The 14,976-nt window shown below is 29.9% G+C and overlaps 1 protein-coding gene across 3 annotated transcripts in view; it reads right to left on the bottom strand.

Moving 5' to 3' along the window:
• The window catches only part of LOC143073247 (von Willebrand factor A domain-containing protein 5A-like), a 41,095-nt gene extending 26,431 nt beyond the window's left edge, over positions 1-14,664 (bottom strand). Inside the window, exons 1-8 of one of the 3 annotated variants that reach the window (XM_076248652.1) lie at positions 14,550-14,664; positions 9,278-9,396; positions 8,527-8,729; positions 6,549-6,768; positions 5,929-6,104; positions 4,699-4,807; positions 4,076-4,186; positions 3,226-3,352 (exon numbers count right to left, since the gene is read on the bottom strand). In XM_076248652.1, the coding sequence (XP_076104767.1) occupies positions 3,226-3,352; positions 4,076-4,186; positions 4,699-4,807; positions 5,929-6,104; positions 6,549-6,768; positions 8,527-8,729; positions 9,278-9,332 (1,001 nt within the window). In that variant the 5' untranslated portion in view covers positions 9,333-9,396; positions 14,550-14,664. Of the gene's footprint in view, positions 1-3,225; positions 3,353-4,075; positions 4,187-4,698; positions 4,808-5,928; positions 6,105-6,548; positions 6,769-8,526; positions 8,730-9,277; positions 9,397-14,508 lie in introns of all 3 variants that reach the window. The other 2 variants (XM_076248650.1, XM_076248651.1) reach the window with 2 other exon arrangements.
• Between the last annotated feature and the right edge of the window lie 312 nt (positions 14,665-14,976).

Raw genomic sequence — 14,976 nt, 5'->3', positions numbered from 1 at the left:
GGAAAAGGTATGTGGTATTTTTTTGAAGAAGCCTAAGGGCTTTTAAGGTTTATAAGTACCCTTAATTAGTAGTCTACACCAAAATCTTTTCCAAATACTTGTCCTAAAACCCATTTATTAAAGAAAATAATATTGGTACCTTTGGATACAGAGCTCCAGATAAGCTGCGTATTTGCGTGATCACGCAATACAAATAATAAAAAACCCAATGCAATTGCCCATTGCAGGGTTCAATAACCCAATTAATTCAAAGGAAAACCCAATTATATTCCAAAACCATGAGTTCTCAACCCTTTTATTGGCTACCATTTGCGTTATTTACCCTTATCTGTTTACAGTGGTCGCGGTAAACTATTTTTATAATATTTATAATTGGAAATTTCCTTTCGTTCTAAAAATAGATCCCTGCATCAAGTAGCTGAAATGGGTCCCTGAGTTTTCCGTTGCTCAATAGGTACACATGTTTTTGAAAACATTTCGATCTTCTCGGCGTTTATCCAATTAGCGTGTGTCATGAAGTCATATTTTTTTTCGCATTGCTTGGGATTTATCATTACATACATTGAATTAAAACAAAAGTGAATGTCCGGTAAAAATATTGAATAGAAGCATGTTTTCTGCTTCTTTTGAAAAGCTTAGGGAAAGTTATGATGATAACAAGACTCAGCCAGTGTTTTTAGGAAGCGTCCATCGAACACATGGGCGTGTGTATGTACCTTAACGAGAACATTGCTAATAAAAACAGGGTTTCCTCAAAAACGAAATCAGTTGGAAAAAGTGAAAGGCCAAATTAATTTTGACATGATAAAGCACCAGAAACCAAAAGTTCTAATAAAAGACAACTAAACCCAGATTTATGAAAATTGGAATAAAACAAAAACATTCAAGTATAATTAGAGTTTATATACTATTTTTTTTCATTTATGGTTAATTAATGAATACACACACAGGCACTGGTCTCAGAATTTATTATATAAAGGTATAAGACGAGTGCCTGTGAATACACATATCCGTTTTTTTACAGTTTATATGAGAAAATACAAAACTGGCAGAAGGTTTGAAACGGAACACAAATTAAACCTACAATTGCTTCTCAGTCAATAAACCAAATAAAACAGCTAGCAAATAACCCTAACCCTAACCCAAATAAAACAGCTAAACAAAGAAAGAAACATATTTAAGATGGAAAAAAAATCTGGGGTTGATATTGCCTAAATATTCAATATTGTGTTGATGAAAAAACCCAATACATTAAGGAGCTTGGTGGTGAAAAACCCAATTTGATATTAACATGAGGGGTGAATTGGAATTGATAATGCAATCAAAAAACTTTATCACACAATTATATAAGAATATGGTGGGTAAAAAACCCAATTTGTGAATTCTTATCTGGAGCTCTGGGATAGGATTGAAAACATACATCTATTTTGAAAGCTAGAATAAAGATAGTGTCAGTTTGCACCTTAACCACATGGTCCAATGCCACAGACTAGACAATTTTATTTGAATAGTAAGGATATATATGCAAAACTTAGTTCGAACACATAAAAAAACTAGATGTGTCAAAAATCAGCTAAAAATGGGGAGGTGTATAGAAAAAAAGTCTGTATAACTGTGATTTTCAAAGTTGTAAACCCTTAGTTTTGTCAAAAATTAACGGAGTGGAACAAAACTTAAACTGGATCTGCAACTTATCATGAGTATCTCACATACCAAAAATCAGCTGAATATCTGAAAGCGTATAGAAAAAAAAAAATCGGCAAAAATTAGCCGAGCAGAACAAAACTTAAACTTTATCTGTAACTCATCTTGGTTAACTCGCATGCCAAAAATCATCCCAATATCTGAAAGAGTTAAGAAAAAAAGTTTGTATAACTGTGATTTTCAATAATTTATCAAAATGCAAAGCCCGTAATTTCAGCAAAAATTAGCAGAGCAGAACGAAACTTAAACTTGATCTGTAACTCATCATGGATAACTTACATCCCAAAAATCAGCCTAATGTCTGAAGGCGTTTAGAAGAAAACTCTGTATAATGGTTTGTTGCGGAATGACGGAATGAAGGAATTTCGGACAAGGGTAAAACTATATGGCACAGACAAAGTCATTGCGGGGCCATAAAAAGTAGAATATAAGGCAGGTATTATAAACTTTAAAAAGAACTACATGTCTTGTGAGTTCTCCTTTTACTGTGGATTCATTTTTATTCATGGTATACCAATTTTCGTGGGTTTTGTGGGTCACAGCGAACCACGAATTTAAGAACTCAAAGAAGAATAATCCCGAGAAATGTGTATGGAGTTGGATGTTTATTTCCGGTTATGTTATGCAGTTCTAGTATAGTGTTGACTAGCGATAAACATTGTAACATAACACGTGATTTTGATTGAAAGAAGATACAAGTATTTTGATTAAATCTATAATAAATATATCGAATATCAGTTATAATTTACTTTTTAAAATTGATTAAAACTGTTCATGGAAAATAACTGCAAGTTGTTAATTACCGTGTCATAGTTTGGTTTACCTGTGATTAAAAATCAATAGGATTAAGTACCGGGATATTGCCCGTAGGTAATATTGTGTATGACAGGAATATTTATTTTCACACCTTATACTTATATCACTGTTTATTATATCGTGATTAGGGAAATTAGCTTTCAATCATAAAGTTTTGAATGCCTTATAGAATTCAGACAAGAATTTATAAATTGTAAAACAAACAAATAATTAGTTGTCTCTGCCCATTATTGTAATCGAAGTTATCAATGAACACTTTAACCTAGAATGACCAATTAAGCGAGGATTTTGACAATTCAAAACTTTTTCAATGAATTCCTTCTTTTTTGTTTTGTTTTATTATTGATAGAACCAAGGATGTTATATGATCTAAATCAAAAAGAAATCCACGAATTACGTATCTAATTTTTTGTTGTTGTAATCAGCGATCCACGAATTTACATATACCACGAAACGTCTTTTTTTCTCTATCCACGAAAATTGATACCCACGAAAATAAATGAATCCACAGTATTTCTATATTATTCAAAAAAAATAATCAACTGTGAAAAAAGGTATGCAACTTAAAACATAAGACTTGCCTTCTTAATCTTTAAAAACCTAATATTTGTTCATATGATTATATTTATTCTGTACAGAGGTTTGAATAAGGTTCCCTTTAAAATTTAATATTTCTATATATAAATAAATATTATCCTAACTCACTTTTTGAACAAAAAGGTGTGATCACTACCAAACGAAACCACATTAAACATACAACCCACAGGTAAACTCTTCAACAACAATAACAAAGTCTCTTTGGCCTTTTCTATTCTATTTCCTTGCATACTGCCTGAAAAAATTCAATAGAACCTGTTATGTGAATTTTTATTGAGTCCAGTTACACTGTTATTTGTTTGTTTTTGATGCAATCTTGGCTATTTCACAATGTATCAGGTCTGTTAATCTTTTTTTCAGGTTTCTTTAATCCGTATTCAAATGAGACAATAAGTTTCAAGCTCCATTGTTTTAGTAGAATAAGTAAACATATATTTCAAGTATATTTCTTGTCAGGAAAAAAAAATAAGTCACCAGTAACTTAAAAAATGGATATTTAGTTTCAAATCAAATTCTTAAAAATACACAATATAAAGAGATGTGTATGCTTTAATAAGACAAAAAAGCAGCAACAACATGTTTAAAGAAACAAATCAACAAAATGGTAAACTCTTTTTTGAAAACCTGATTGTAACATTTGACTTTTTCTGTACTTGTGCCCAATAGATGATATTAAAATCATGCATACTGCAAAATCTAAAACTTGGACATGGCTTCTTTCAAACTAAACATTATTCCATTACAAATGTATCTAGCTTCTGTGATGTAGATTTCCATGTCCTAAATACATGTACAACTGTATAGTATTTATCACTCATATTTTTAATTTTTATATATGAATTGAACTGAATTTTTCTCAATACCGCAAAAATTAAATCGCATTTTAGTCTAAAATGACAAAATCACAATAATAAATGCACGCAATAATTTCTGGATTTACAGTAACAAATAAACCCACCAGATCTATCAATGACAAATATGAACTCTCTCTGGCTATTTTCTGTGTGTGTTCCTTGCTTAATATCAGGAAAGAAGTTGACCATTAAAATATCTTCTTTCAAGAAACCATCTACAAGCAGAAAAACAAATTTGAATCGTTTTCAGTTATCAATTATTATGTTGTGACTTTGTGTATTTCAGTATTAAGCCTACACCAGTGCTGTAGCATAATATCATATACGTGAGAGAGGATGAAGTCATTATTTACAAAACATTGGTACCACAGTACAAATGATTCTACCTTGATAGATCGACAGATATACCCTCTATATGCAAAGGATGTGCTAATCAAATAAGATTTACCTTTTGAAGATTTTCACTTTCCTGTAAATTTTCATGCATTTTAAAGGGATTTTAACAAACCTAAAATCAAAGAAAATCTTTTTTTTTTTAATAATGAAACTGTCACAGTATGTGGTATCATCATGATAGTGCTTTGTTGTGTATAAGAAATTGTCTAATGTTGAGTGATTCTTTTCCGAAAGAAACTTGCAACTAAAATTGTACATTTAATAAGTCGAAATTTTTAACTTTTTGTGCAATAAGTCTCTGCCTTTTATCTTCCTGTATCTATATCTATACCTTTTTCTAGATTTCCTGGCTCTAAAATGACTTGTGGTTTGTTGATGTTTCCATACTTAATATCCATTGTTAAATCATGATCAAACTGGAACAATTCTGACAGATCCACCTATGGATAAATAAGTAAAATATAAGTCTAACCTGGGAACAGTTTATATGTTCTTGGTCTAAAATGAGAAACGTTGTTATTTCACATGCTGAAATTTATCACAGAAACTTTAATTTTATATGTTTTTTCTAATATATTTTTTAATCTATGTGAACTTTTTTGTAAATTGCTGTTATAAAATAGGCTCTCGATCAGTATTCCTCAAATGAATAGTTTCATATTTTTCATGTCAGGGCCTTTTAAAGCTACTCTAAATTGTGTGTGTTTTTCTCATTTTTGAAGGACTTACTTACAGTTGCCTATAATTGTTTAAATCCACTTCATTTGAAATTTAAGGGATAGTTGTCTCATCAGCAATCATACCACATCTCTTATGTCTATATCAAAGGTGGGAATGAATATGTCAATGCTCTATTTAATCTGTGTGAACTTGAAATGATGTAATCATTAAATTTAATATTTATATTAATAAATTTGAACAAGGTGAACCAATACCTGAAGTGGTTATCGTGGGGTTGGGTAATAGTGGGTGGATACCGAAAGGTATTCACAGTTGTCTTTCACTAGATATGTAAAATAATTTATGGTACAAAATGTACACATGGTCAGTAATTAAATTGTTTACTCAAAATCATTGCTCATAAAGTCATAATATTTTACTTATGATTATATAAAATCTTGCATTTGTCTAATATTTCTGACATATTTTATATATTTTTTTTGATTTTTTTTTGCACTCTTATCTTAGGAGCCAAAACTACTAAAATACATGTACAACTAAAGAAAAACATGAAAGATATCCCAATTAAGGGTACTTTATTTTCTGAAAGGGTACAGGTGTGGTCACAATAGTGTTCTCCAAAATTTGTTTTTTTTTATACGCAATTTTGATTTGTCCCCTTATTATGTATATACAAAAAAAATAGATGGAAATTAAATCTAGAGCCCATACATTTTGCCATATGTACATGTTTTATCCTTCTTTTACAAAAAAAAATATGTTATAGTATTTTATAGAAATTTTGGACCCTTTAGATTTCTACCGTAAACTATAGGAAAATGCCATTTCAATAATTTCTCAAAAGTTTAAACTTCATATAAACACTCAGTCATTAACTCACAGAAGCTGATAATTTATCATCACCGATTTTGACATTTAGTTTGTCTATAGGACTGGTAATGGATTCCACATTGTAGCAACCAGAGATGGAAGCACTAAAAGTCAGTTCACATGGAGTTTTTATGTCCACCTGGCTAGGAGTAGGTTCACTGCCTGATTCAATTGCATGTCCAACTTCTGAAATGAGAATGTTAACACTTATATCACAAATATTGTCTTGCATAAGGAAAGTGTACATAAAATCTTTAAAAATGACACATCACATGAAATCTAACTGCACATTGCTTTTCCACTCTGTGTGCTTGTGCTACTTTAAAATAAAAAGAGTATGTGAATGGCAAGAAATTTACTTTGTAAATTATTATTAAGATTAGGGAGAATGAGAAAAGATAACCTTCACATACGATACCTACCGATACATTATAACAAATATAAGGGAGAATAATAAGTAACCTTCATGTACAATACCTACTGATACTTTATAACAAATATAAGAGAGAATAAGAATAAGTAACCTTCATGTACAAAACCTTCCTATATGTTATAACAATTATAAGAATAAAAGAATAAGTAACCTTCATGATCATGTACAATAAATACTGATAAGAGTCAATTACCTACCTGGTGAATACCTTGGATTTAGCACGGTTGGTAAAATAAATCTCAATTTCCCATCAGGTTGTACAGACAATTCTACAACATAGGACAAGGTTAAGACTGCACTCTCCCCAGCAGGCAAGTTGCCAAGTTTACATTCAAATGTATCACCAGCTGTATCTGCCTCGGAAATAAACAAGGCAGTGTGGCCACTGGATATTGCTTCTTTATATGTTTTCTTAGCCTAAAAAATAGGGATGAATCCTAATTTTAATAACAATATGGTTTTCATAAAAAGTATCTTACCAATGAAGTTATCATTTAAAAGTGTAATCATATTTAGCTAGGACATCACAATATATATATAATCTAGTGCAAAAACTTAATACTTTTTTATCTGGTTTATCGAAATTGATGGGTAGGAAAATTCCTATTTAGATGTACCTTTAAAAATGTTACTGAACAGTGGGCAAAAGGCATAATTTTGATATCATCAAATTAAAGACGTTTATCAGTTAAGGTGACAGTAGATTACCCATGTCCATGTAAATCAATTGCTGAAGGCTGAATGATAATAAATATCTGTTGACAGATTAACAATTCACAATATACAAGAGTATAAAAACTATTATTTCTTATGCAGCAAAAATACTGCAATCTGATTAGTTGACTACCCCGGTGTAAATAACAACCCACCCTTGTTCACCCGGGGATAAAGGCAAAATTTTGCCAAAAATATAAAAAAATAAAAATTTCCCAAAATAAAGAAAAAAAAAAAAAAAAAAATTTAGAAAAAAAATTATATTAAAGAAGAAAATGCTAAAAAAAAAATTTAAAATATATATTTTTTTTTGTTTTTGTTTTTTTGTAAACTCAAAAGAACACAAGAATGTTCTGAATTTTTCCAAAAGTAAAGTAAAAAAGTATTTGACAAATGTGCAGCAACATGGACATTGAAATAATATTACGCTGGAAATTTTTCGTTACCATTTTTACAATTTTACGTCCTGGTTTTAAAATGAGTAAGGGAATTGTTCATAAGAAATAAATTTGTTATCTTGGTGTAATCAGGGGTGTATGGAATTTTACACCGTTGTTGAAAATTCTGTACACCCCTGATTACACCAAGATAACTAATAATAAGCCTGGCAGTAGTAGTGCTCAATAAGTACACATTGGCATACCGACTGTCTGCTGAAACATCAATCCACCAAAGTCAACAAATATGTCTTCGATTTAAAGGTCCAGCATTTTGATGATTTCAATCTCTCTGTATTGAACTATTTATTGTGGGATTTTTTTGATTTTTTTATGCTCAATTAAAAACATCAACTTTCTATTAGCATTCTGCTTTGTATCAACAGTTGTTTATCACTGTTTATTAGCATTTTGCATTCTATTAACAGATATTTATTAGCATTCAGTCTTCTTTAAGGAGGCTCGAGGGTATAAAAATTTCAGAAAAAAATCAAACATTTGTTTTTCATTATAAATTTTATTTATTTCCTTTTGTAGTTGCTACTTTATCATCTGGTACAAAAATCATTCAAAACAATCACTTCGTGTTGGCCCCAGATGACTTTCAAAATGTATACATCATTGAAAAAGTTCCAAATTATCTCCCTTTGGTGGAAAAATGCCATTTTTTGGCTCTAAAATTGAAATATCTTTTTCAACTCATCGGTTACCCATCTTTTTTAATATAATTTCCATATAAGCTGTACTTAAACTAAATTATTGTAAAATTTTAGCGATTTCTGTAATAAATTTCCCTTTTTCTATTTCGATATTACCTTTATTTCTCCTATTACTTCAACAGAAAAAAAATACCTTTACAAAAATGTATGCTTCTTTCGAAGGCAGATTGTGAGCGCAAATGAACGGTGACCCCACTTTTTTATTTTATTTTTCTATTAACTATAAGATAAAGTTCATTTATAGAAAAATATAGAGAAATCCTATATAAATGATTTAGACCCGCGAACCCCCTTAAGTGTGTTACCTCTTCTTTATCTTTACATTCTGCTATAATGTGCTTTTTGTTGACATATGCCTCAAACTTGTAAACAGCTGACATGTCATCCAAAGGAAAGATAAAACGTGTCTGTAATGCTTCAGTGGTCTCATTGATGTAGGTCAGCTGACTTTCTACATTGGCTATAAATCCCTGGACAGTGGCATTGACTTTTGACTCCTTCAAAGGTACTGTATATTCAAAGAAAGAAAAGTCGCCTCATTAAAATTGTATTTGAACCTTTAATATATTTCTCAAACTGATTGTCAGCTGTGTTATTCATCATTTACATAAACATGGAAGACATTCAAGTAGTAATTAAAATATATGTTTCTGGAGAGTTGTGTAAATGTGGAAATTAAAAAAGTCTGTGACATTTTTATATGTATATGCCGTATTTAATTAAATGTTTTAGGAACTGTGATGTTTACTAAGATTTTAACTTTAAAAAGTCGTCAATGCTGTTCAAGTTTAACCCTCACTTTGGCCTATTAATTAGTGGCCTTGAGCATAAGTTGAGCTGTTTTCTTCTCTTTAATCGATTGTTGTACCTTTGACAAATTCTCCATTTATCAAATATAAAATTTCTCAGATTATTTATAGCACTGTATATATGTAGATTGTTTATGTAATTATGCAATGCTTTTGTGTAAAATGATATCAGACTAATAAAAGGGACTATCTCGGAACAAAAGTATTTGTCTACTAGTATATTAATTGTAACTACATGTACATGTACCTGTTAAATCTTTGCCTTCTATAATGAGTCCACACAAACATTGTATATTAGACATGTTGATGACACAACTGTTATCTGACTGTTAAAAGGTTATTATAATTTAGACACTCTCATTTGATCTGCAATAGAAATATATGAATAAAATCATAGGATTCCTTAGTGTTGTTCCGATGATCGGAATAAGTCGGAAATCAGTTGGTTGGGCCTGGCGATGTCGATAATCGATTGGGATTTTGTTCAATCGATTGTCGTTAAAGTTTCCGGACTTTTAGCTTGTCAACTTCCGGTCCGTTTACGGTTTGCATTTTACATGCGCAGTCAAACAAATAATAACAGAAATACCAGTCGATGACAATAACAATGTCAAACATCCTATAATTATCAATAACCAATTTCCTTCTCTATAAACGTGACAAAAGCATTGACTATACATATTTGCAGATTGAAGGAATGTTATTTAAGATTAATAACTTTGAATGAAATACTTTCTTTCAATACTGCCGGTTCTTGTTACTTGAGAGCGTACAAATCATTCTGATTTTAGACAAAATAATTTCTTTGCTTCATTAAAACGTATTGCAAATTGCCTTTTATTAATGTTTTATCCATTTGTAGCATAAAAAACGTCATATTCCTTTCCAAATTGCTTGCCAAACATCGTTTATTTTTGTAAATTTTCCGAAATTTGTCCGCCATTAATAAATATAAGAATCACGAATCGGATACGGTTTAACTATGTTTTAATTCCGCATTCTTGCAATTATAAGTTCAGACGCACAAATGACACAATTGACAGAAAATAATGATCACAAAAATGAAAAAAAAAGCATTCTACACGAATTAACAGACTTTGGCTTAATCCCTTTTGTTTACTGTAAATATTATAATGCAAATGCATTGTTTTATTTTTTTCTGTTAATTTTAAATTTTTTAAAGTTAAAAACTTAATATATCTTTTCCTAATTAGAAGCATTCAAATGTTTATACAGCTATGTTATTGAAATTTTATTGACACCATTGAAATTTAGAAATGTTAGTGTCACTGTTGGTAATTAATGTTGTAATTATGAGATAAAATATCTTTAATATGAATCTTGATTCTTATTAATTCATTGTTTTAACTGCTAAATAAATAATTATCAAAGGTACCAGGATTATAATTCAGTACGCCAGAATATGAAAGGGAAATAAAAGATCATAAATATGAATATATAAACTCTGCAATGATATGGAATATACACATTAGACATGTACAATGAGACTAAATGCATGATTTCATTTAAAAAACAAAAGGGCAAGGTATTATGAAGCGATTATAACCGATAGTCGGTTGGTTGCTGTCATCCGATTGTAATAGATAATCGGTTGGTATTTTCAACCGATTATCCAACACTAGGATTCCTACATTGTAAGTGTCACAGGTTTAAGAGTTAAGACAATGATAAATATTATATTACAAATACATTTTTTTGTATATGGTAATATATAGATGAATGATTTTTTTTAATAACAGAATAATATATATATTAAATAAAAAATACTTTAGAAAAAGTATGACATTATTTCTCTAGCACTTCCATGATTATGCGAACGTTACAAATTTTTTTTAACCAGAGATGGGGTCAATTACTTTTGAAATTTACTTTGCTTTTAACATGTTTAATCAATTACATTACAAATTAACAATTATACCTTTAATATTTCAATGTTATTGATTACATTTCTTTGAAGTAATCATGATTACTTTAGGTTTTGATTGCTTATGATTCAAATTGATATACATGTACCTACATTGGATATGTTACAGAATTAATTTTTCAATATTTTATCCTCACATACAAATTAAAGTGCTTGTTAGCACTGAAGCCCAAAAATCAGTTAATTATAAGGATAATAACTCATACAAGGATGATTACCACTATTTGACTTGCTTGTATATGGTTGAAACTATCAAGAGTTGGTATACATTTTTTGTAACAGGCAAATTACTGTCTGTTTTAAAATCAATGTATTCTACAATAAAAGTATGTGTGAAAGTTGATGGTTTTTATTCTGAGCAGTTTACAAGTTCAGTTGGTTTGATGCAAGGGGAGGTTCTTTCTCCTATCCTTTTTTCGTTATATGTAAATGACTTTCAAATGGAATTTCTTCGTAATAGTAATATACCGGTACCATATGAAGTGCAAGACTTGTCATTATTTTTACTTATGTATGCTGATGATATGATTTTATTTTCTGATTCAGTTATTGGCTTGCAAGATATGTTAGACACATTATTAGTATATACTTGTAAACAGTCAGGGGACTTACTTAAATGAGTGATTATTAAATCACTGATTCAAGTAACATTATGTTCATAAAGGTTGTAAGTTAGAGTTATCTTTCTTTAATAATCACCTATTTAAGTAGTACAAATTTATCACTAGACTAAGTGATTTAATTTTATTGTAGTTTTAAATATAGAATACTAATGATCCAGGGACTAATTATGTTTCTAAACTTATCAGAACCAACATCTGTGTTGTCTAGGATGACCAGGTCATGTCAGGTGATGACCTTGTACTGAATCTAGGATAATGACATAAAAATCACTTGTTTAAGTATCATACCTCAATTTCCTTCAAAAAAATCACTTCTTTAAGTATCATTATTCTAATAACCCCCACTAATTTCAACACCCCGAACAGTGAAGTTTTTATCGCGAACAGTAGAATTTTATTACATAATCTGAAAGATGAAACCTTGAACTTTACAGGAAAAATACTCCCACTGCTGGGAAAAATCTGTTAAGAAAGTATAAGTTCATTAAGTTAGGCCATTATTATAGCATTTTATCCACTAAAATAGAATTTGCAGCTAAATTATTGCACCAAAGGCATAAACCTTTCTACTTAAAAGAAGCAAAAAACTATTTTTTTTCAATTTTACTAATGAAAAGATCTTATCTAAACCTATGTGTTTAAAATTTTAGTATAACTACAAAATCACAATTTATAACAAAATTTCTAATTTGCTACTTAAATAAGTGATTTAAAAATCACTCATTTAAGTAAGTCCACTGACTGGTAAATGGGGTTTGACTGTAAATATTGCCAAAACAAAAATTATGGTATTTAGAAACGGTTTGTAAAAAGACGAAGAAATTTGGTATTATGATGGCAATGCTATTGACATAGTGGATGAATTTTGTTACCTTGGTGTACTGTTAAATTTTAACGGTAAATTTGTTAAAGCTCAAAAACATTTAGCTGAGCAAAGTAGAAAAGCTGTTTTTGGTTTAAAGTCAATGGTTTTGTCATTGTATTTGAATGTTTTTACATATTTGAATTTATTTGATACTTACATTAGCAGTATTTTATGTATATGGTTGTGAAATATGGGGCTTCCAGAAAGCTCCAAATATTGAAAAAATACAAATTTTTACAAAAACATATTAGGTGTCAAACAATGTACAACAAATGTTATGGTTTATTTTGAATTGGGTAAATATCCTTTGATATATTTTAGAATGTACAAAATAGTGAAGTACTGGTTAAAATTGTTATCCACAAGCAACTGTATTCTTAAAAACTGCTACAAACAGGCTATTATTTGAACTTGGAATTATTTTTAATTATGGAATTTGCATAATTTCTTGTGTTTAAAGTTTTTAATAAATTCCATGTTTATTAGATATAATAATCTTTTCAGCAGTTAATAACACTTTCCATACAATGTATTTTGGTTAGATAGTGTTGTGCGCGGCACAGTACATTCTATTGAAAATATACTATTTTCTTTGTAATAGAAAGTGTTGTGCGCAGCACAGAACATTTCAGTACAGAATAAACATGGAATTTATTAAAAAATTCAATAACAAGAAATCAAGCAAATTCCATAATTAAAAATAATTCCAAGTTCAAATAATACCCTGTTTACAGGGAACAACTGTATAATTTCTGTAATACAGTACCCGTTTGGACTTATAAATACAGAAGTCGGAAAGGTAAAATCGGACATTTTTATGGCAGGTATTCTATTTACAATATACAGATCCAGATGTGACCGGTGATTAATGTGTCCTATGATCTTAATCTGTGCAACATGACCTTAACGCTTAGAATTAGAAGCAGTTGGATTTATCAACTACAACAATTATTATTTAACTTAGGTTTAAATGAGATCTGGTATTACCAAGACAATTTGATCATTGATACAAATTTATTATTATTTGTAAAAACAAGGATATATGATCAAGCAAAACAGACTTTGAATGATCAAACGAACATTTCATCTAAGTGTTATTTATATAAATATATTGTCAATAATGTATGTTTACAGAATTATCTAACTAAACATATGAATTTTACAGTGTATTTAACTCCCCTTAGATCATGTAGATTGTCTTCTCATAATTTGTTTGTTGAAGTAGGCCGTTATCGTGGAGTAAATAGGTTAGATAGAAAGTGTACTCTTTGTACTTTGAATATCACTGAAGATGAATTCCATTTTGTTTTACAATGTAAATGCTATAGAGACTTAAGGAGACAGTTTATTAAACCTTATTATTATATAGACGTCCATCGTCGTTCAAATTAGTGCAACTTCTCAGCACTGAGAATGTAAAAGATTTGCGTAATTTGTGTAAATTCTTGTTTAATGCACTTAATCATAGGACCGAACTGTTATTGGTCAATACTTGATATTTATTTGCTTCTCTGATGTTTTATGTCATGTTGTGTTACGAAATGTATTTGTATTTATTGCACTGATAAGCATAATGTGCTTAAAGTAATAAAGAATTGAATTGAATTGTATATGTAGTTCTTGTAGCTCTACATCATGTACATGTCGGACTGATCATCTTTTCTTATTAAATTTCTCTCTTTCTGTATTTTTTCTGTATGGTTACTCTACAGGGGCTTGTTTAGTGGGTCAGACGAGGTTTTACTGTCAATGGCGATCGCTATCCTATATAAAATACCGATAGCGATCGCTATCCTATATAAAATACCGATAGCGATCGCCATTGACAGTAAAACCTCGTCTGACCCACTAAACAAGCCCCTGTGGTTACTCGTAGCTAAAAATTCTGGCTTTTATAAAACGGTATGTATACATATTAATCAAGAAAATAGGCAAAAACAAAAAATGGTCTACCACACCGTCCATTTCTATAATTTTACTTAGGGTCAAATTGAAATTATCATGTTGTTACAAAAGTTTTTTTTTTAGCATCAAATTATATTTACCTACGAATAGTTATAGTGTCCCCCTATTAACGCCGACGTACCACATTCAGGTTCAGATACAAACTATATATTTGTGCGCATATTGAAATATCTTTTCCTTTCATGGTGTTGTGGTTTTCCTAATAAAAAATAAATCACGCGAAGAAAAACAAGTTGTTTACAATTTTCGGCTGGAGTAATAGTAAAGTCAATAACCGAAAAGATTTTCTCCGGATTTGTATCAGAAAATTTTCAGCACGTTACTCATCAAATATTGAAATTTTTTATTTTTTGGCAAAAATAGCAATTTTGCCGGTTCTATTTAAAATATCTTAATTAAAGCTGGCAAAATAGCATATTCCTTCAGAAATGACTATTATTAGTCAGTCTAATGCTACATGTATGCATACATGTTCGACTCATTGTAAAAATAAAAGTTCTCAGGGTTTTTAGCTGCAATATGCATGTCATTTGCAAATATGCAATAGT

The sequence above is a fragment of the Mytilus galloprovincialis genome, chromosome 4 (assembly GCF_965363235.1).
Source record: "Mytilus galloprovincialis chromosome 4, xbMytGall1.hap1.1, whole genome shotgun sequence".
Lineage (NCBI taxonomy): Eukaryota > Metazoa > Mollusca > Bivalvia > Mytilida > Mytilidae > Mytilus > Mytilus galloprovincialis.
This window is presented reverse-complemented; position numbering and strand designations above follow the sequence as displayed.